We start from the raw sequence: 21,187 nt of genomic DNA on the forward strand, positions 1-21,187 counted from the left end.
GCCCTCAAAAGCTCACCAAGCCTTGTTAAGCAACCCTCCACCTAAAATAATTGCCAGCCCCTGATCTAAGGATACCTATACACATGCCCAATGCCTGCTCCAACATGTTCTAATTAGAGCAGATTACCTGCATCTCCTGAAGCTTTCTTATTGGAACACTCCAGCAGCCTCAGCATCATGTGTATCCAGCAGTAGCAGCAGGTGTGATTTAACATGAAACACTATGGGCATTTTAATTAGAGAGGTTCCCAAGAGGGGGGGCTCTATTTAAAATGTGCCCCCCTCCTCCAGAGCACATAGAGACACTTAATGTGCCACTGGGCTATCCACATTAAGGCTGCATTTTAAGTCAAGTGATTACTCTACCAGGCACAATAGCCTATTAAGATCAAAGTTGCCCCCCCCCCCCCAAAGTAATGATAGTGTCCTCAGATCTAGAGTGGGGTAAAGTATCTACACATAGATCTCATCCTACCTTTTCTTGCTCATGGCTTCTACATTGTACATTATAAATGGTTATCAATGGAATAGACTATTATTCTTCCAGGACACAATCTAAGCCCCAAGACTAGTTGTCACCAAGCAATACTGTGTTTGAATCTAAATAATGAACCTTTATTAGAACTTGCCCTAACTTAAGATAAGCCTTTTTTGCACCAGGCCACTGCCTGAAATAACGGATAATAAGCATATTCTCATCTTTTATCCGCCCCAACTAACTTTTAATCATACAACAAACTTAACTTCACGCCCTATAGATGCACTGCAAGCCAGAAACTCAATTACTGGAAAGTTGCATTTTACCTTAGCTTTTTTTTTTTTAAATTTCTTCATGCCTAAGCAGCAAATTCCTATTATAGTTCTACGAATCTTTTTGAAGATTTTAGTATCCAAATATTTAGATTTCCTTTCCTATACAAACCCAATCTAGTTTTGATTTTAAGATGACAACTCAAACATAAACATAAAAAGAATGAGCGACAGTTTGCCACTGGGCTTGTGCATGCCACAGCAGGGACAAAGCAGTGTAGGTTTCCTGAAAACAGATCACTTCAAGCCCCATACACCCTATGCTGGTTAGGCCTGTGAGAGTTGGCAGCGATCCGATCTGGCCGCTTCGGATGGCTCTGATCTGACCTGGAGCTCCAGACTGGGTTTCTGCCTTGATCTGGCCAAAGCGGCTCCGATGCTTCGGAGCCGCCTTGGAGATGTGGCCATAGGGTATAATGGGGAATCAATGAAACATCTATACCTTCGTTGCTTTTTGCCCAATTTGGATGAAACGTGAAGGGGTGGTAGCCTCTGCTGAGAGCATGAAACCTGCCACGTTTCAAGGAGATCGGTGCAGGGGTTTGGGGGAAACTGTATCCCACATTCTTGAAAGACACACTCATGTCATGGCTGTGTGTTACAACACAGGGGGGGTCAAAACTTCAGGGCCAGTAGCTCTTACTGTGGCCACAAAGCCTGCCAAGTTTCAAGAAGATCGATGCAGGGGTTTGGGGGAACTGCCCCTCAAGCTGCAGACAAGCAAAAACTCGTGCCATGGGTGACCCTGCACATGTTCAGGTGCAGTAGGGTGGCAGCTGCAGGGATGGTAGCCCCTGCTGTGACACCTGCTAGCTGTGGAGATGATGGGTGAAGGGGGGTTCTGGGGCCCAGCACCCCTGGCTGCTGACAGACAAAACTCCTGCCAAGACTGACCCTCTTGGGGCAGTTGATTGTCTGTATTAATTCTTTCCTCTCCTTACCCTGGTTTTGTAAGTGCTAATTGATGCTTGTTAAGTCGCTATGTAGTAGCTAGGTCCTGTGTACTGAGCTGGCCCCGAGTGAATCATGTTTGATCGACTGGTAACTGGGAACACAGCAGCTTAGCAGCCAGGCCTGCAGCAGTGCCTCCCCTACCTGCCCCAAGACAGACACCACAAGCACCCACGGCACGTGGTTTGCTTGTCCGCAGCTTGATGGCCAGTTCCCCCCAAACCCCTGCACCGATCTTGAAACTTGGCAGGCTTTGTGGCCTCAGTAAGAGCTGCCACCCCTGCAGTTTTGACCCCCACTGTGTTGTAATGCCTAGACGTGACACGAGTTTTGCTTTCAAGAATTTGGGTGCTGTTCCCCCCAAACCCCTGCACCCATCTTCTTGAAACTTGGCAGGCTTCATCCTCTCTGCAGAGTCTATCACCCCTGAAAATTTCATCCAGATCAGAAAAACACAACAAAGTTATAGATATTTTACTGTTTCCCCATTATACCCTATGACTTGATCTCCGAGGCGGCTCTGAACCGCTTCAGGAAGCCAAACAAGGCCAGCGCTTTGACCCGGATGTGCTGCTTCGGACCCCAAAGCATCCGAAGCTTCTCTGGATCCAAAGCTCTGTCCGAAGCATCACACAGCCCTAATGCTGGTCTTGGGCAGAGACTGCCAAACATATGAAAATGAACTTGGGAGTTTCATTCTAGTCTTCAGCTGTACTCGACTCCCAAGCTTCCAGAGGTAAAGGAAAAACAGCTCTAAAAGGACCTATGGGCACAACAGATTAGTCATTGTCCCTTACAGCAGATAGAAAAACCAAAACCTATTCAACACACTGGAGTAAAATGACACTGAAGCAGGAACAGTCTTAACTCTAGAAGTCATCGACAGGTACCACCAACTTGTATTTGGCTCATCTGAAGGGACAAAAGGACAATTTTTCTGTTGGATGAGGGGCTCACTCACTAGAGGGAGAAAAACCTAACACAGTCCAAAAACATCGGCTGCTCCCTTTTCTATCCATGTCTCTCTATACAGAGAAATACGATTCCTTAAAACAAAGGGGATGCAAACAATATAAGGAAAGATTTATTATTTACTACACATTCCTCTGTACTGAGTATCCTGTTTTGAGCAACAGAGGAGGTAACTGAAGAGAAGTATTTTTTTTACAGTCATAAAAACAGTACAGTGCTGCAAGGACAGTTTAAAATATTGGAAATTATGCAAAACTCCGTTTTGCAACCAATTTGTCATTAATTGTTTTCAACCAGTTTGTCAATTGGAAGATGACAGTTGTCCCTTTAGAAAGGGCATTGCTACGGAAATCAGGTCCTCATTTTGTACCAAGTAAGACTTTTTGCTAATAAAGTTATAAATGTCAAAGACCAAAATACTAAATGCCATCCTTCTCCCAAAGAAACATGCACTTTCTGAAACTCAATACCTTTACTAAGCAATGGTTTATTCCACCCTCAGATACAATTTAATTCGTTTCAATGCATGGCACAGGCAGCACATCACAGTCTATTCTCCCCCTTCATGCCCTCCACTCCACCCTCATCCCTTTCCAGATGTACACTCTTCAAAAACAAAAAGCTGACAAAATGCTAAATGAAAGAAAATTAACAAAGTCAAAAGTTAACTAGGATACATACAGCACACTCCAGTGATTTCCCTTTTAGAGCAAAACACTTGCCCATCACCCAAAGTGTGCACGCGCCGGGGTGGGGAAGGTTATGGTTTCCATGCAGGTTTAATGGTAAAGTTAAAGATGCTGTCTCCTTCTTACCTGTTTAGGGTATATGACCCATTCCTCTTGAGCCTCATACTTCTGGACAGGAATCTTAGAAAAAAATCCAGAATGAGGAGCTTTGTCTGTTCTCTGTTTAGCCAAGAATGGAGGCACCTGTTTTGTTGGTAGGGCTTTTTTTGGTAATCAAGGGAGCTCTTTCCTGTTTCTCTGAGTCATCAAGAGGGAACAAAAAGAAACAGCCAGCTGAACCAATTAACAGGAGGTGGAGAGGAAATCACTCCAGTCAAACAAAAGCCTTGAGGTGTAAAATACTCCCAACTCCTCTCTAACCTCCACCAAAATCCTGAACTTTTTTTTTCCCCCCCCCAAAAGAGAAGCAGAAAACTGAAAAGTGGAACGGAGAGGAGGGAGATGAAACACCTGTTCAACACCCCATGCCGCCCTCAGAGTAAGCCAAAAACCGTGTAGAAGAAGGTATTTGTAGGCTTTGTCTTCCAATTAGCCTGGAAGCAGCTTCTGCTCTTCCCTCTTCCACTTGAGCCTGCTGTGACTATCATTCAAGTATTCATCACAACCCCAGAAGTACAAGGCAACTCCACAAGCCTGAGTAACAGATATCCAGATTCCTTAAAGTTGTAAAAGGACTCAAGCTGAAGACAGTAGCATAGAAAGAGGAACACAATAAATCACAGAGCTTTAAGAGGGTTATTTTTTGTACAAGGCTAGTTTGAAACAGGCAGCTCTAAAGTCGCACTTGCACACTGCAGAGAAAAATATCCTCCAGCAGCCTAGGGCTGGGCAAGCTGCCCTGAATAAATCACAGGATCACACTATCTCTGATTAGGCAGCTTTACTTCCTTTCCTGTTCAGCCCGCCATTCCTAATAGCGGGGAACTAGACATGTGCATCTACTAAATAAACTGATTTTTTCACCAGATGATTGTTGATTTTTGCTAGAAGTGAATAGATCAAAAAGTTAGACAAAATAAACTTAAATGCATAAGGTTTTTCTCAGAAATCTTGATAAGATAACACAGAAGAGACGCTTATTAAATCACAGACAAAAATAAGTACTAGAACCAGAAACTGCTTACTTCTGTAAGAGCATGGAATATTTATTTTTTTGGTGCAAGACCTGGAATAACTTGGGCACTTGAATTTTCCAAGTTCCCTCTCTGCCAACAAGGCCTAGGAAAAACCATTCACAAGTACCTAGTAATTAGAATTTACCAGGTCCTCAGCTCATTCACACATCACAGTTAAATTTTACCAGTTCCTGCCCTTTTGTTCCCCTTTTGAAAGGGCTCCAAGAGTTTGTGTCCACACCCTCAAAGTTCAAGAGAGGTAGTTAGCCTTGTTAGTGTGAAGTCAGGCAGAAGGCTGCCTAGAGTTGTACTTTATAAATTAATTGAATCAGAAGTGCACAAACGTTCATAAGCACCAGCTTCCTCAGATGATATAGAATACACAACAGATACAGGTTTCCCTTGCTTTATGCTGTACAAGTGCTTCTGGAAAACGGCACATAACTTGAATTCACATAACGGGAACCCGCTTTACAATGTAACAAAAAGGGATACAGTCCAAGACCTCGACTGTACTGACCCCGATGCCCATTTCTACCACTTTTAGAAGACAATTTTGGTACTCACCAACAGCAAACAGTACACACAAACATAGGGCACTACTATAATGGGGATGGCAACTATAGAAACACATCTCACAGACAACGAGCAAGAAGCACAGATCCATACAGGGGACTATATTTTGATGCATGTCACTCCCATAATGCACTGCACAAAGCAGCTGTCTGTGGGCTTCCACCACACCGATTGCATAAGAGTGAACTTACCTCGAAAATAATGAATTTTTGGTACAAAAAGGGTCATTGCATAAGAGCAAATTTGCACATACAGAACCCACATAAAGTGAAGGCAACCTGTACATGGTCTTTCATAGCATGTGACGAAGTGAGCTGTTGCTCACAAAAGCTTAAACATCACAGATTCGGTTAGTCTGTAAAATGCAATTTTACCTGGCTTATTAGTTTAATGACCATCTCCCTTCTCACAAGCAAATCATGCTAACAGAGTAAAGCTGTTTTGCCAGTATAAATGAATCCTTACTACCAGCTTCTGCTACCACAGCTAAGTCACTCAGGATCTCACCTATTCACATACCTGACCAAGTAAAAGCTTGCAGCATAAATCATAGATTCTTGCCCAGGACAGCATTCCATCCTTTTATTCTTCTGTGAAATGTAAAACGCCATAATCAGAAGGAAAGGGGACTACATCCTGCTTACCACCAAACAACTTCAAGGCAAAACAGACTATTCCAACTTTTCTCTGAGCCTAATCTCCACAAAATGAACTGTTCCAAACAGAAGATTTTATGACACCTTCAACTCTCCTATGAAATATGAACTTTCATTTCTACCTAGGAGAACTTTTACAATCTTTTCTCCAATGCCTGAAGAAGGGTGTCTGTGCCCAAGAGCTGGCAATTAAAGAATGATTTTTTTTTTTTTGCAAACATCTAGTTGGTCTAATAAAAGATAATCACTTCTACCACAAGTTCTTATTCCTTTTGCCTTTAGACCAATATGGCTATAACCTGGATATCTGCAGCAAGACGACACCTTAACAGAAAAGGCAAGATTGCAGAATCAAGCAGAAGAGTACCTCTAACAGTGTCTGTCATTTTGCTTCCTTTTTGGTAAGCCAATGAAATTCCTCTTGCAAAAATTAAATCTGAAGCATCAGTATTAACGTATTTTGCACAAGTGCAGGTGAGGGAGATGTGGTATATAGGTACTTTAACTGCTCTACTTGACAGAGATCGTTTTTCCTTTCTCTGGTTGCTTCCACTGACTCAGAGTTTCAAGTGTTCTGTGCTATAAATTGAGAGGCAAGGATTTCTTAGGGTGATATTTTTATTGGACCAACTGCATAATTGGACAGAGTCAGATAAGCTTTCAAATGCAAGATATTTGATAAAAGATATCACCCAAAGAAATCCTTGCCTCTCGCATATTCCCTGTAACAGTACTGTAAATCCGAATTGTCCTGACACCCGTTTTAATGAATCAATTGTTTTAAATGCAGTTAATAGTTATATTTGGTTTTTTTGTTTTTACAAGCGATTGGATGAGCAGTAGGTCAAGAGAGGCGATTATCCCCCTCTGTTCAGCACTGGGGCGGCCACATCTGGAGTACTGCGTTCAGTTTTGGGTCTCCCAGTACAGAAAGGATGTGGACAAATTGGAGAGTCCAGGGGAGGGCAACAAAAATGGTGATGGGGCTGGGATACAAGACTTATGAGGAAAAGCTAAAGGAACTGGGTTTATTTAAGGCTAGAGGAGAGAAGACTGAGAGGGGACTTAATAGCAGCCTTCAATTACCTGAAGGGGGGTTGGAAAGAGGATGGAACTAGACCAGGGGTGGGCAATTATTTTGGGTAGAGGACAGCTTACCCAGTTTGTCAAGTCATCGAGGGGCCGCACGGGTAGCCCCACCCCTTGAGAGGTGCCTCATCCCCTGGTTGCCATCTTGCAACTGGAAGTTCCACCCCCTATTCCCTGACCTTTGCCACCAGAAGTCCCTCCCATTGCCCCCCCAGAAGTACTCCTTTCAGCAAAGGGGTTTGCCATCTCAGAACCAGATATATACCAAATTATATTATAAAAATTAAATGTACTACAACATTCATTAATTCCATTTCAAAAAATATTTTTGTCCTAATTTACATACATTTGTGTAGCATACATAGAGGTGATTGTATAATAGCTTAAAATGAAGTCTTACTCTATGTTGTGGGAGGGGTGTGGATGAGAGGGTGGACATAGGTTTGTGGGTGTGCAGGGGAGGGTGTGTGTGGGTTTTGTGGGTGGCTGCAAGTGTGTGGGGGGGTGGCTTGGGAGGGTTTTCTCACAACCTGCCCCCACTCCCACCTCCCCCCCATATGGCAGGCAGAGCCCCCGCAGTGCTCCTGCAAGCCTGGACTCTGTACTCCTGTCGTTTCTGTTTCCATGCTGCTTGCTGCCACTTGCCCCCCCATCTGTCACTACTGCCCTTCTCTTGCTCCGTCCCAGCTGCTCCTGCAGTCCCATGGTGCCAGTGGGTAGGTGGAGTGGGGAAATGGCTTCAGCAAGTGCGGGGAGGAAGGGGCAGCTAGCAGGCACGGGTGGGAGCACAGCAACAGCCAAGTGGGACCATGGGACCCAGGCCAGCGCGAACAGAGCCCAGAGTGGGGTGGCAGAAGCATGAGGTGGAGGCTGCCAGGGGCTCTAAGGAGCCAGGCTCGCTCCCTCTCCCTGCTTGAGCAGCGCTGCCCAGCTCCACAGAGCTCTAGGCAGACCCCACCCCACGCCCCTGCTGCTCTGCTCTGGGCCCCACCCAGAGCTCTGGGTCCTGCCCAGCTGTCACTGTGTTCCCACCCATGCCTGCTAGCTGCCCCTTCCCTCCACCTGCTGCAGACATTTCTCCCCTCCCCCCCCCAGCACCACATGGTTCCCAGCTACAGTGCTAGAACTGCAGAAGCTGACCTGGCCAGCCCTGAGGATGGAGGTAATCACTCACAGTCCTCCCCTGCCTCCCCCCACTTTCTTATCTGTATTTCCCTTAACACAGGGAGGCAGGAGCAGTCCTAGCCCAGAAGCCTCCAGAAGCCCCTGCTAGGCAGAGGCTTCTGGCTGGGCCTGGAGGGGGCTGAGCCAGACCTGCTTCTTCAGCAAATTGATCCTGCCGGAGGGCCCCCCTGGGTTCTACTGCCCCTGGCTTCTCATCTTTGACAGGCAGCCAGGGGCAGGTAAAGTACTCATTTTCTAAATTTTTTAGGGGCCCCGTGGACCAGATAGAATGGCCTGGCGGGCTGGATCCAGCCCACAGGCTGTATTTTGCCCACCTCTGAGCTAGACTGTTTTCAATGGTGGCAGATGACAGAACAAGGAGCAATGGTCTCAAGTTGCAACAAGGGAAGTTTAGGTTAGATATTAGGAAGAGTTTTCTCACTAGGAGGGTAGTGAAACACTGGAACAGGTTACTCTCTAGAGAGGTGGTAGAAGCTCTATCCTTGGAAAGCTTTGGCTAGGATGATCTAGCTGGGGATGGTCCTACTTTGAGCAGGGGGTTGGTTGGATGAGATGACCTCCTGAGGTCCCTTCCAACCCTAAATTTCTATGGATTTGTATTCTTAATAGAAAAGAGACTTCACATGCACTACTGTACTAGCGCTAGACAAAATGAATAGGGTAACCTTTTATGGTAAATCCTTAAGTACTTTAATCAGTATCTCTGGCATATTAATCCAGCAGACATTTGATATTTAGTTCCAACTGCACATGGAGAAGCACTTAGGGCTAGTGCTCAGAGTTACAGATTCATTATATCTGACAGTTGAAATTTTCCAAACAGCTAGCCAGGTATAGAACTACTTAGAGGAAAAGTTACAAGCAAAAGCCATACCAAGAGGTTCAGATTTTGACTTCCATATCCTTCAGCTCTAAATTAAACAAGGAGATCCATATGTGGGACCTGGATGCAATACCAGGTAGGTGATGATAAACAAGAATAAATTAACAAAAAGAAGGTAGAATTAAATCTAGACTATGATCGGTATATAACCAATTTGTTGCAATTGTGGGTTGGAAGAAAAGCAAGAACTGGGCCACACAAGACAAACTAGCACAGGAAGCGAGTCATATCTTTAACTTGGGTACCTTCCACAAGTGAAAAGAGATTCAGATCCCTGACCAGCACAGTTCTGTCAGAAGTGAGCCCCAGTAATGACATAGTTATATTAACAAAATAGGGCTTTTACTAGAATAGCTTGTTCCAATTGGAGAGAGAGCGGCTAGATGATGATTTTACTTAAACTTTACAAACCTTAACATTGTTGATATTCAGCTATATCTACGCTACGAAATTTGGCCAACATCATGTACCCTGACCCTATATTAGAAAGGTCCCTCTACAGACTTAAGGTACACTGACATTTAACAAATGAGCCCACCACACCCCTACATCTCTTTCTAAAATAATCTTGGCTGACAAGACAGGCTAGAGTGTTAAGAAACTGTAATTGCCTTTCCACTTGTTTTCTGAAAACAAAATTTCTGAATGAAGCCTTTTAAGCAATGCCTGCTGGGCTCTCTGCAACAGGAAGATCATCTTATACAGGTGCGGACAAAAACCATGCATGAAGTGGGGGCTGATATAGCATTTGTGAATACCAATGCAGAAGTCATAAATTCAAAAGCAAAGAACTCTGATTTTTCATCATATTTATAGTAGATCTCCAGGTAGTTTATGTTTAAGGTTGAGAAAGTAAGGATTAGATCATTACTTTCTCTCAAAATCTTAATCTACTTGTGACCTGAGATTTAGTGATTGCATACTGTGTTTTCTCTCTTCACCTTTCCCAAAACCGGTCTCAGGCTAAAAACAGACCTTGGGTTTAATCAAGTGCTGATGAACTGCATTAAAATAGGTGCTGGACAGTCATGTACACGTGCAAACTGAATGGCAATTATCTCAAATTAAACTTGTAGGAGGGTGGGCAAAGTGTTAATTTGGATTCTTCACAGGTACTTAAAAGTAGGACTATAGGCTTGGCCTCTGTAGGAGCCCAAGATAAAAAGCGTTTGTCCATGGGCAGCGGGATCCATGACTAGGTTTGCCAACTCTGACTGAAGCTATTCCAGGAGATTTTTTTCCTCCCCATCATGACAATGTCATTAACTGTACTGTTCAACCCGTTCACGACACCGATCTCCCGGATTCAATAGTCACCAAGAGATTGATACCGACCCCGGTAGACTCCTGGACAAATCCAGGAGGGTTAGCAACCCTATCCAGGTCTGTTTCTAGCCTCATGGAAAAAAATCACACACTTTCATCTTCTAATCCTATCATGGGTTTTGTTCATAGTGTTTATGGGGAAGGGGACAATGAGTGAATTCTGTGGAATATCCTTCCCTGACAATCTCAAACACCCATTTTCTATGGCTTAAAACAGACTTCAGATTTCTGTAGGGACACGGCTTTTTTCCCCAGGATCCTACAGGCATGCAAATCCATTGTCCCACTTTAAATACCTGTGAAACAGGAGACAACACCTCCCCCCCTCCCCTACAACACACACACACACACACACACACACACACACGTGTGTAAATGACTGTCTCCTCCCCCACCCCTTTGGTGTGACAATCAGCCCATTTTTACTTATGCGAGAACATAGAGAAGCAGCTGTTTCTAAGAGAAGACCCCTCAGAATAAAGTAGTTTGAAGGGTCTGCCACTAAAAGCTTTTTTAAATTCCATGTCTTGGGCTAAATCAGTTCCAAACTCTATAGACTGAGTGGAGCTCAGTTGTTCAAATCTGTGTGGTGCTCCCACTGGCAAGTATCCCACCTCTCAGATTTCGTCTCAGAGGTTCAGATATTCTCAAATCCATGGCAGGCATCCTACGTGCAAGCCCCAATCCTGGAGGCCTTGGAGTTCAGATGCCCCCTAGTTTCATTTGCCCCTGGGCCAAAGGAGTAAACTAGAGGGAAAGCCCAACTTCCTTTTTTCTTCTTGGGAAAGCCCAACAATGGATTGTCTGTGGTCCTCAAAAGGCCAACCAACAAAAAGTGTAAGAGCATCTGTAGCTAGCTTCCTGTTTCTTTCACTGGAACCGTAAGTGCCGGGACATGTCTTTGGAGGTTTGCAATGCACCAGTCAGGTAAAAGAGCTGCTACAGCAATTTACGATGAAGCAGATTTTATATATTTGTGTGCATGCAAACAGTGGTTGCTCAGTGGAACACATACCACCACAATATGCAAGGCTGACACTACCATACCAAAGTTTAGGCTGAGCGATGATCTTTCTTATTCTCCTGATTTAAGTAGACTATTCAGACCAACTGTGTAGCAGTATGTGCATTACTAGTTAAGCCTAGATATCATAAAGACCTTTTAGTCCTAAAATACATGTAGGTCTTGAAAGGAAACTGACATTTGACCTTAAGTACTCCCTCAAGCCAGCTAAGGAAAATTAAAGAGCTGAACTCTGGATTTCATTTTTGCTGTTATTTTGACATTTCATTTCTAAAACCTAAGTTGAAAAGGTAGACCTTTGACCTGTGCATGATTCTTAGTTGAAAGTCTGGGGTATTTTGCTTAAGAAGTTTCTCTTTATCATCAGAAAATCTAGAGGAGACACTTATAGGAGATTTTAAAAATATGCTTGCCCTTTGAGGGCCCATCCTGAGTGATAATTGATCTTCAGAGAAAGGACAAGGGAAAGCATTACCAGAGAAAATGAGGAAAAGGCAATCTATAGGGCAGCGCTGAGCTCTTGTAAAATTGCTGGCGAGTGATTTGAATCATTCCCCAAACCCCGCTCTCTCCTACTAAATCCAGGCTGAGTGGAGATTAAAATATACAGAACATGGAGTAGAGCCAGAGCTACTGGCAACAAACAAGTCACTAGTATCAGAAAGCAGGAGCAGACATGTCTTCTGGCAGCTTATAGCCACATAGTTAAAGCTGTGGGAAAGAAAAATGCTTGAAGACAGTTGTGCTCACACTTTTAGCCCCACGGGTCAGATAAATGGCACACAGCCAGCCTGCAGGCCGGTTTGGGCCCCATGCCACTGCCATGTGCTGGGATTGGGCCCTAGATCACTTCTGCCCAGCCAAACCACAATCCCAGCTAGGCAGTGACAGTGTGGGGCCCAATCCTGGTGTGTGGGGGGCCAGGCAGGGACAGCAGAGGGGTCCACACTGACCCTGCTCAGCTGGGATCAGGTTCCTCACTGCCCCTGTCCAGCAGGGATCAGGCTCCAGGAGCCCATCCCACCCCTGCATGCTGGAATCAGGCCCCACGCTGCCCTGCATATCCGATCTAGCATGCAGGGGCACGGCCCACAGGACTCCTCACAGATCTGTGGGGATGACATGTCTCTGGGGGCCAGATCTGGCCTGCAAGCCAGGGTTTAAGCACCATTGCTTTACGAGCTTCTCAACCACCATCTCAGCGTGGACCTCTTGAACACGGCGATTGGAAGCAGGGACTTTTTCCTATGGCTTACTAGAAGGGAGTTTGCAATATGTGACTGCCCCCAAGATTCAGTGAAAAATGCCTGCATGGTCTGTTCAACTTCCTCAACATGCACCTTGTTCATATGACACAAGTAGTTTCACCAGCATGTTTGCAGCAATCTCAGCATTGACACTAAGGTTACAATATTTCCAGGATCAGAAAGAGAGGACACCTGTGGGAGGGAGGGATGGGGAGAGAGTGTGCGCGCGTGTGTGCGCGCGTGTGTGTGCGCGCGGGGGGGGGCTATAGATTGGGTGGGGGGAAGCAGTGATATGCCTGTGCCCTGTCACTGCCCCTCACTCTTAAGCCCCTGCCCCTCCAGCACTGCTGGTGTCCCTCGCTCCTGACTTGCAGCCCCCTGCTTCCCACCAAGCCTGCTGCCCATGCAGCTCCCACACACACTATTACCTGGAAGCAGCTTGCTGGGGCATGCGATCTCTGACAACCAATCACCTTGCCTGCTGCTCCTAGCCCCAAGCATCCAAGCTGCTTGTGCCCAGGAAAAGCAGAGGCAAAGCAAAAACTTGGACATTTGCTCACATTTTAAAAATCCGCCCAGACACAAGGACAGGGGGTCAAAAATTAAAAAAAAAGGACATGGCTGGGAAAACCTGGAAGTATGGTAACCCTGGTTGACCTTGCCCATATGCCGGCTGGAAACTGAGTTCCTATGGCCCTGCTGTCTACTATTGGTGAGGCAGAAGGAGATGCAGAGTATTCTCCTCTCAGCTCCCATGAGAAACCCCTCCTTGTTTTTTTCAATTTAGTAGTTTTGAGACTGGGGTGGTGAGGGAACCCAGACACTTGAAGAAACTGCAACAGTTTAAAATCCGGTGACTCATCTGTTTTAGAACAGGATTTGGAGTCTGTTATATGTCCTCTTTTGAGGCAGAGAACTCTGGGGAGTCTTCCTGAGGGTGGTCACCAAGCCAGGATGAGAGCTCAGATCGGGTAAGCTCCAGCACGTTGTGAAGATGGGAAAGACCAATATACTAGGTAGTGAGAATTGCCTAGGAAATACAGCCAGGCAAAGGTAATCAAATGGGTTACGGTATTTTGGATACATAAGTATGCCTGGGCACTGTGCCAGCAGTCTGACATCCATGGTTTGGGGGGGACTTGGGCCAGTAGTTACCAGAAACCATCTGATACCAATTTAAGACCATGTCATACTGTCAGTTGGAGAGTCCAGAAACTTACCAAATGTGGATGCCTCCCTGCTGTCCTTTAACTCTGCTGTAGATGCACATCTAAATGAAACTACAATCAATGTGTTTTCACTAGTGATCTAACTACTTATATAGAAGGTTTTAGCATGCCATTGCAGTGACCAGCTGCTGGCACTTCCAAACTCAACTCCTGCTGAAACATATACCCTTTTCTCTTTTCTTCCTGCTGTTCTCTTTCGGGGATTACACCAACACAAGAGTATGTGTTCTTTAGTGTCTCCATCTGAAAGCTATTAGAGTAGACCAGCAACTAAATATAAACTGGCCAATTAGAATTGGAGAAAGCCACACTGATGCTGGGCTTCATGAATGCCATCAAGGTCAAAGCACCTACCACGAAAACACAGCTAAAGTCCAGTGGTCAGTGCAACTTTTGCATGAATTCCTATTTAAGATCTCTCCTGAAGAAATACATTTCATCAGTAAAGACTGAAAGAACACTTTCTAAGGGGAAAGTCATTATATGCTCTCAAAATACTTTAAAAAAGTAATTGGAGGCAAACAAACGTTTTTGCCATAATTCAGTGAGGTACATAGGGGAACCTATGGAGGAACAACAAGGTGTGTGGGCCAATAGTGACTACCAGCGTTTCAATCTTGGGTGTGGTTTAAGAAATTCTTTTCTAGTCAGTATACCACTTATCACACAAATCGAATAACCAGTAGAGTGATAAAGGCATAAATCCATGCATAATGAGGAAGGAGATTACTTTCATGCCTGGTTTAGAATTCATTTTGCACTTTTTAAAAAATTTTATTTTAAAAAGGAAGATTTCTTTCTGAACTAGAATCTGTATGCACTCTCACAGAACATTGTGTTTCCAGGCTAAACAGTCACTTAATATTGCATCCCTTCTAAAGGTTAAAACCAGGACCATTCAGTCAGCTATTCTGCAATTCAGTCTGTAACAACTTAGAAAGAAATAAAAAGGCATAATTTATTTTAGAGGTGCACCAATATAATTGGTCCCATATTGTATCAGCACTGATAAAAGAAAAATTGACATTATTGACCATTGGCTTTTGTGAGCTGATGTGGCCAATAACGTTGCCAGTAAGTGCCACATGCATGCAGATACCCAGGCAGCTTGGAGAGCAGTATCCACCTGGTAAGTCTGTTGTGGGGAAGGGGCAAGTGGGGGGGAAGCACTATTCTTAATTTGCTATTGTATCCTAGTCCGCATTATACTTTGAAAAGACCACCTGTCTTTTCAAGGGATGTATGAATGGGAGATGTACACATCACTATGAAAAGAGCACCCAGAAACAGCAGCGTCTTAAACTGAGGGATAAGTGATCTTTCAATCGAGTCTATACAGGAAAATGGTTCTGCCTCTGGTTATAGAACTTGCCAGCTTAGTTATGAATTATCATTTCTTATCATATCCATTCCATTCCTTACCGACTAAAGAGCCTTCCCCTCGGCTTCACAAGCATCATGACAACTTTGAAAGCTATCATGTTACATCCATGTCCTGTATATGAAGCAAGCCTGACTGAAGGTAAAAGATGGAGAGCAGCACTGAAAGGGTTATGGAAAATACTTCAGAATAAACAAACAGGACAGGGTTGGATAAAGTAACAGCACTGAAATAATACCAGAGCAATCCGCCTGGAAACGGAAAAGGGTGGGTGAGTAGTCTCTACCGCACAAGGGACAAAAGCCAGTATTTTATAAATTTAGAAAAAACTACACACCCACACAAAAAACTTGAATTCAGAGAGTTAAAAAGGCAAACGAAGCAAGAATTTAACTTTTTTGCCTAATCATTCGCAATGGATATCTGCCCAGGGCTTAATACTGGAAAGATCCAATTTTTAGCCTGTGCTGAAGTCACAAAACACAAGCCACTGGCACATTTCTTGCTTTGATCCTACAATTTTTGGCTGTGTGTTGGGGCAGTTCTGAAAGTGAACAAGTATGAACAGCTCTTTCCTTGCAGAGGATGCACTGACAAGTTACAGATAATGCACATTTAATAGCAGTGCTGAAACAAACTTTACATTGTTTAAGTGATTTTAACAGAAGACTTTTCTACATCTAAAAACAGAGCCCTTGCCAGGCAGAATTTAAGAACTGAAATAGAAGTTCTATATTGCAGAAAGCAGCATATAGACAGCTAATAAAAGATGCTAATGAAAGTCTCTTGCATTTTTGAGGCAGGAGGCAAAAGTTCCTGTGCTTTATGCAGATTGAGGATAGAACTGACCAAGGAAACCACAGTAGCTCTTAGATACACATCTGCAAGAAATGGCTGAAAACTGGAGTGCATGAAGACCCTCATTCAGATTAGCACCTAAGATCATGGCTAAGGAGGAATATTCATTAAACAACACAATAAACAGAAAGAGAAGATTGATGCTTTTGGCAGAAGCAGCAAGCAGGTAATTTAGAGCAGGCACTACCCCTTCAGTTCAAGAACAGGAAGCAGCTGTGTGTGACTTGCCAAATTGCCCCACCCAAGCAGTCCCACTTGGTATAAAAGTCTTTGCTGCAAAATTTAGCTAATGATACAATCGAGGAGGAAAGTTTGAAGGAAGCACAGAGGGAGAGCAGGAGACATTTCTGAGAAAGAGACTAGCTAATGTGTACTAGAGCATGACTTATTTAAGAAGACCTAAAGACTGTAATGCCCAGGAAAAAAAATACATCACAGGTTTAGATTACACAATGTTATTATGCATCAGGGGGGGGTTTTGTTTGGTTTTTTTTACCTAATTAAGCAAAGTTGCTCTTATTCTGAGCTTGAACAAATCTACTGGTAACTACTGCTTCCACAGTAAAGTTCCAAACAATTTTTTACATTCTTAAACCCATGTGCTTCACTAGAAAACACATACTGATTATGATTTTAGCATTTCATAACTTAAAAGCCTTTAACTTTTTTTGTAGCAGTGAGCCAGGGCCAGGGAAAAAAAAGGAAAAAAAGCTTATTTAAAAATCTAATAAAGGTAGTATCACTGGTCAAACAAATGCATCAGGATGATATGAATTTGTTTAAGAGTATATGCAATAAATCAGTTAAGAGATCAAGCTTAGGCTATTAAATGTATGCTTTTTTAATTAATTAAAATTAATTTGTAATTGTATAATTTGGGCAAAGGGGGACCCACCCCCATAAGCCTGTTTGCCTATTCAATCTTTTCTTTACTCTATGAAAATCTTTTGCTACTTCCTTTCAAATATCTGTCAATTCTTCTTCTTTGGGTAGCTAGTAATAACAAACGTTTCCCACTTAATGTACATTAAGCTAATGTGAATTAAATTTAGAAGGTGCACTTAAATGCAAGTGTAGACATGCCCAAGGTGAAGGAAGTTCACATAAGCCTCAACCCACAGATGCCAATGCAGGCATAGCTGTTTATGAACCTATGCAAAAGAGTAGAGTGAGTGAATAAAGGAGCTACTGAAGAGGTTGGATTTGAAGGAGGTAATAGCTGTGTCTAGAGGTAGAGAGAAAGAATGAAGAGAAATTAAACATCTCCTAGATAAAAAGTAGCCCTTATTTGTCCCCCCAGTCAGGTGCACCACTGGTGCTAGGATGGAAGAATCTGCTTGGTGAGAAGAAAGTAGACCAACACTCAACAGAATTCACTGACCAATCCAAGCAAGGCTAAACTGTAAATTCCACATCAGCTTGAGATATTCACATATAGAAATTTTAATTACATTAAATATGAAAATCAATACTGTCAATGCAGAAGGCAGTGCTATTTATAGTCAAGTCAATTTATTTTACACTGTCCCATGCTAAGTTTGCAGAGAAATATTTTATACTGAAAAATGTTTAACTGCACTAGAGAAGTTACTGGGGGACTAGCCATTTTGGTAGTGGTGGACAGGATGTTTGGGGCTTGACTCTACAGCAGGGGTGGGCAAAATGCGGCCCAGGGGCCACATGCGGCCCACCAGGCCATTCTATTTGGCCCACGGGGCCCCTGAAAAAAAAAAAAAAAAAATATGTACCTGCCTTGGGCTGCCTGTCATGCAGCCCTCAATGGCTTGCAGCCCTCTGCCCAAAACAAATTGCCCACTCCTACACTACAGGGACATGAGGCAAAGTTTGGGATTTGGAAGCAGGTACATAACAGGAGGGTGCATCCTGTTATGTAGCAATATTGACATTTCAACTATCATCTAGGCTTCAGAATTAAAACAGGGAAAAGTCAATCCTATTGCAAGCTCCCTGAAAAAAAAAAAAAAGAAACAAACCTCAGTTAACTTCAAACAAAGTATGAGTTTCATTGTTAAAAATGCCTGCTCTTTTAAGTTGCAAAGAAAGTTGAGACACTGAAGGAGAAATGTGAAACAGGAGAACTATGCAGCCATGCAATAGGCCTTGACCACCTCATACTGGACAGGAGTCAACATTTGCTGGATCATATATGCCTGCAAGTGTGACCACAGAGACTTAGAATGCAAAATATGAATTTTTCATTTCTACCGAGGAGAACTTTTACAAGCTCTGCTCTCCCCTATGCCTGATGAAGGGTCAGTGTGCCCAAAAGCTTGTCAATAAAAATAAAATAAATTTGTCTGCAAATATCTAGTCAGTCTAATAAAGGATATCACCTCTTCTATGAGTTTTGAGTTAATTTTTCATTCCTGGTCCTATCTACATTGAAGTTTGCACCAATGGACCCAAGCCAGTAGTCTCTTAATGCAGGGCTCTTCAACCTATGGCTCAAAGATATCCAGTCTAGGATGGGGGAACAGCAATGTCTTACTGGATACAGTTAAAATATCAAGAATTATTGTTGCCCGGGTCATTATCTCTTCCTTTTTCCAATTTTTTCTCAGTAACTTTAAAGGTCTTGCCTTTCAAGCTACTGGTCTGAATTGTACTGTTTGTCAGTGCCCTCTTTGCTATAACATTATAAAATGTTCTGACCTCCCATGCAAATCTCTATGACAGTCTTTAAGAAACACAAGTCCTATGACAGTCCTTAAGAAACCTGTGTTCTCAGGTTAAAAAGAAAAAAGGTACCTTGCAACAACATTACCTAGTCAAAAGCAGCAATCAATCAATCAATCAATAGTCTACTTAGTTTCCTCATTGAACCAAAGAACACTTGTGTACCTTTCCAGAAGGAAAAACTATTTTTCTGCCTCTTCAGGCAAGTTCAACCACTTTCACCACCATGAAGCAGCATGCCATTCTTTTAAGCTAGACCGTGCTCTGAGCAAGGAATAAAATACAAAATGAAAGGTCTACAGGAATAGCTTACTGTAGTCAGCTAGCAAAACATTTTTGAACAAAGTACAATTCTCACCAATATACCAGCACCTATGGGGCAACTCTTCTAAATTTGTCAGTTTTGCAAGGTATGCAGTTATAGATCACATCTATGGTTTTGGTGGAAGAAGCAATTCTCATGTGGAAGCCATTTCAAAAGCCGACTCAAATTTGGAGTTAACCACATGCAGCACTAAGATTTGTCAGGATTGGGGTCTCATTATCCCTGGCATGGAACAGAATCCTGGCACCATATCCATGAAATGTAATGCTTAGGCTATGTTCAACTAAATAGAATTCCAAAAAAGCTTTTCAACAAGTAGATCAGAGATTGAGACTAAACCTGTAGCCACTGACCTAGAAACAACTGGGGATCAATCTAAACAGGAAACAGAAAAGCATTTAGAATCAAGGAAAACACTATGACACCCAGCTTTTTTGTTACACTATTCCTTATTGTACCACTAGCTGAAGCAAGTCCCTTTTATTAAACTATTGCAAAATCTGGCCCTTTACCTATACTACAAGTGTGTTATCGTTGTCCCCCACATCGTGTCCCCACCTCCCCATGTCCTAACCACAGTGTCAGGTCTCATAACTTCTCCTCTCCTCTGGTGGACTTGCCAGATTCGCCTACTCTTAGACCACATATCTGCAATCCATGGGCTGCACACAGGGGCAGCAGCAACAGCATCGTGGTAGAGCAGTTTCCTCCTCCCTTCCCAGTCCCCAGGGAGGGAGAACAGCCCCCCCCCCGCTGCCTCTGTCCAGTCCCCATCCTTAGCCAAGCCCAGTCTAGGTGGAACCTAGCTGTGGAGGACAGAAATGGCTCTGGATCTCCCCCCTTCCCCCTGGGACAACAGGGAAACCCAGCAGCAGCAGGCTGGGGAGAGGATGCCTCTGAGCACAAAGGGAAAGGGAGGAGGGATTTTCATATGCTTTAGTAACTTAAGTCCCCAGTGGCCCTAACAGCGCCTACACTGGGGTGGGGGGGGGGATGGGGATTGGGAGCAGGAGAGGTGTAGCCACTCTTGCAGTTTGGGGTGCTGCTCCTGCAACCCGCCTTTTGCGAAATCCTGGATCCGCCCCTGACCCACACCACATTGTTATTCTGTAATTTAAGCTGCTGGTATTTAGTGATAAGTAGAAGAAAGACAGTGAAGCAGAACCAGGCTCTGAGTTGCACATACAGTTCTGCAAACTGGTCCCACGACATGTCCCCAAAAGGTAGAGAAGGATTCTGTTCAGAAAGACAACAGATGAGATACGCAAGGCAGCTGTTTGCCAGGACAGTGCCTCCACAGCTGGTGCAGGAGTTAATGGAAACCACAAGCTACAGAGCAGCACCAAGAAATATGCATTGCCATGCCATTTCCATGCAAATTAGAGCACTTTCTTTTTACTACTTTAGAAAAGCACACAGAAAAAACCCTAGTGAAAATCACCATAAAATACACTGCAGAATTTCACAGTAACCCAGGAAGAAACAAAGGCCTTCAAGGTGCCTGAAAAGCATTTTTTTTTTCCCTGTAAGTGCCCCCACATACCCTGAGCAGGGCGATTTACCTCATAAATACCTCACACTAGCTTATCGCTGACAGAATTAGTGGAGCAGGGAGCCAGGAAGAAAAAAAAGGAAAGATTTATTATGTTTTCTTTTCTGTATCTACTGCAACAGGGGGGGAGGGGGGAGAAACAAACCCTAGAACATTTCTTTCCTTCAGGCAGTCTCCTTATTAACCCATGCAAGTGTCATCATTTTGAGTGGGGGTGGCTGTGGGGACAAAAAGCAGGAGACAGCAATAAGCACCACAACAGTGAAGCATGGGACAGGACCTAGCAATCTTAAACACTGGTTGTTTTTGCATATTTCAGTGGGGTGGGGAGGAGGGAGGCGAACCAGGAAGGGCAGGGAAGGAACACGGCCCTTCTACTCTCCCACACTGCTGCTAGTTTGGGCAACAGATGGATAGGTCAAAAGCCCAGGAATCTGCGATTTCATCTGGAGTTCACCTGACTGACGAGATAAAGCTCAAGCAGGGTGGATAAAAATCAATGATTTATTTAAAAACACCCCCCAAAAAATCAATCAGCTATTTTATTTAAAAAAAAAAAAAA

At 43.7% G+C, this 21,187-nt stretch overlaps 1 protein-coding gene across 3 annotated transcripts in view; it reads right to left on the reverse strand.

The window, feature by feature from the left end:
* The window catches only part of MOB2 (MOB kinase activator 2), a 190,522-nt gene that overhangs the window by 83,629 nt on the left and 85,706 nt on the right, over positions 1 to 21,187 (reverse strand). The window contains exon 1 of one of the 3 annotated variants that reach the window (XM_019551615.1): positions 3,549 to 3,911. The exons of the other annotated variants lie outside the window; for them this stretch is intronic. Coding sequence (XP_019407160.1) covers positions 3,549 to 3,586 — 38 coding nt within the window. The 5' untranslated portion in view covers positions 3,587 to 3,911. Of the gene's footprint in view, positions 1 to 3,548; positions 3,912 to 21,187 lie in introns of those variants that run through there. 3 annotated transcript variants of the gene reach the window in all.

The sequence above is a fragment of the Crocodylus porosus genome, unplaced genomic scaffold (genome assembly GCF_001723895.1).
Source record: "Crocodylus porosus isolate Cpor-Errol unplaced genomic scaffold, CroPor_comp1, whole genome shotgun sequence".
Lineage (NCBI taxonomy): Eukaryota > Metazoa > Chordata > Crocodylia > Crocodylidae > Crocodylus > Crocodylus porosus.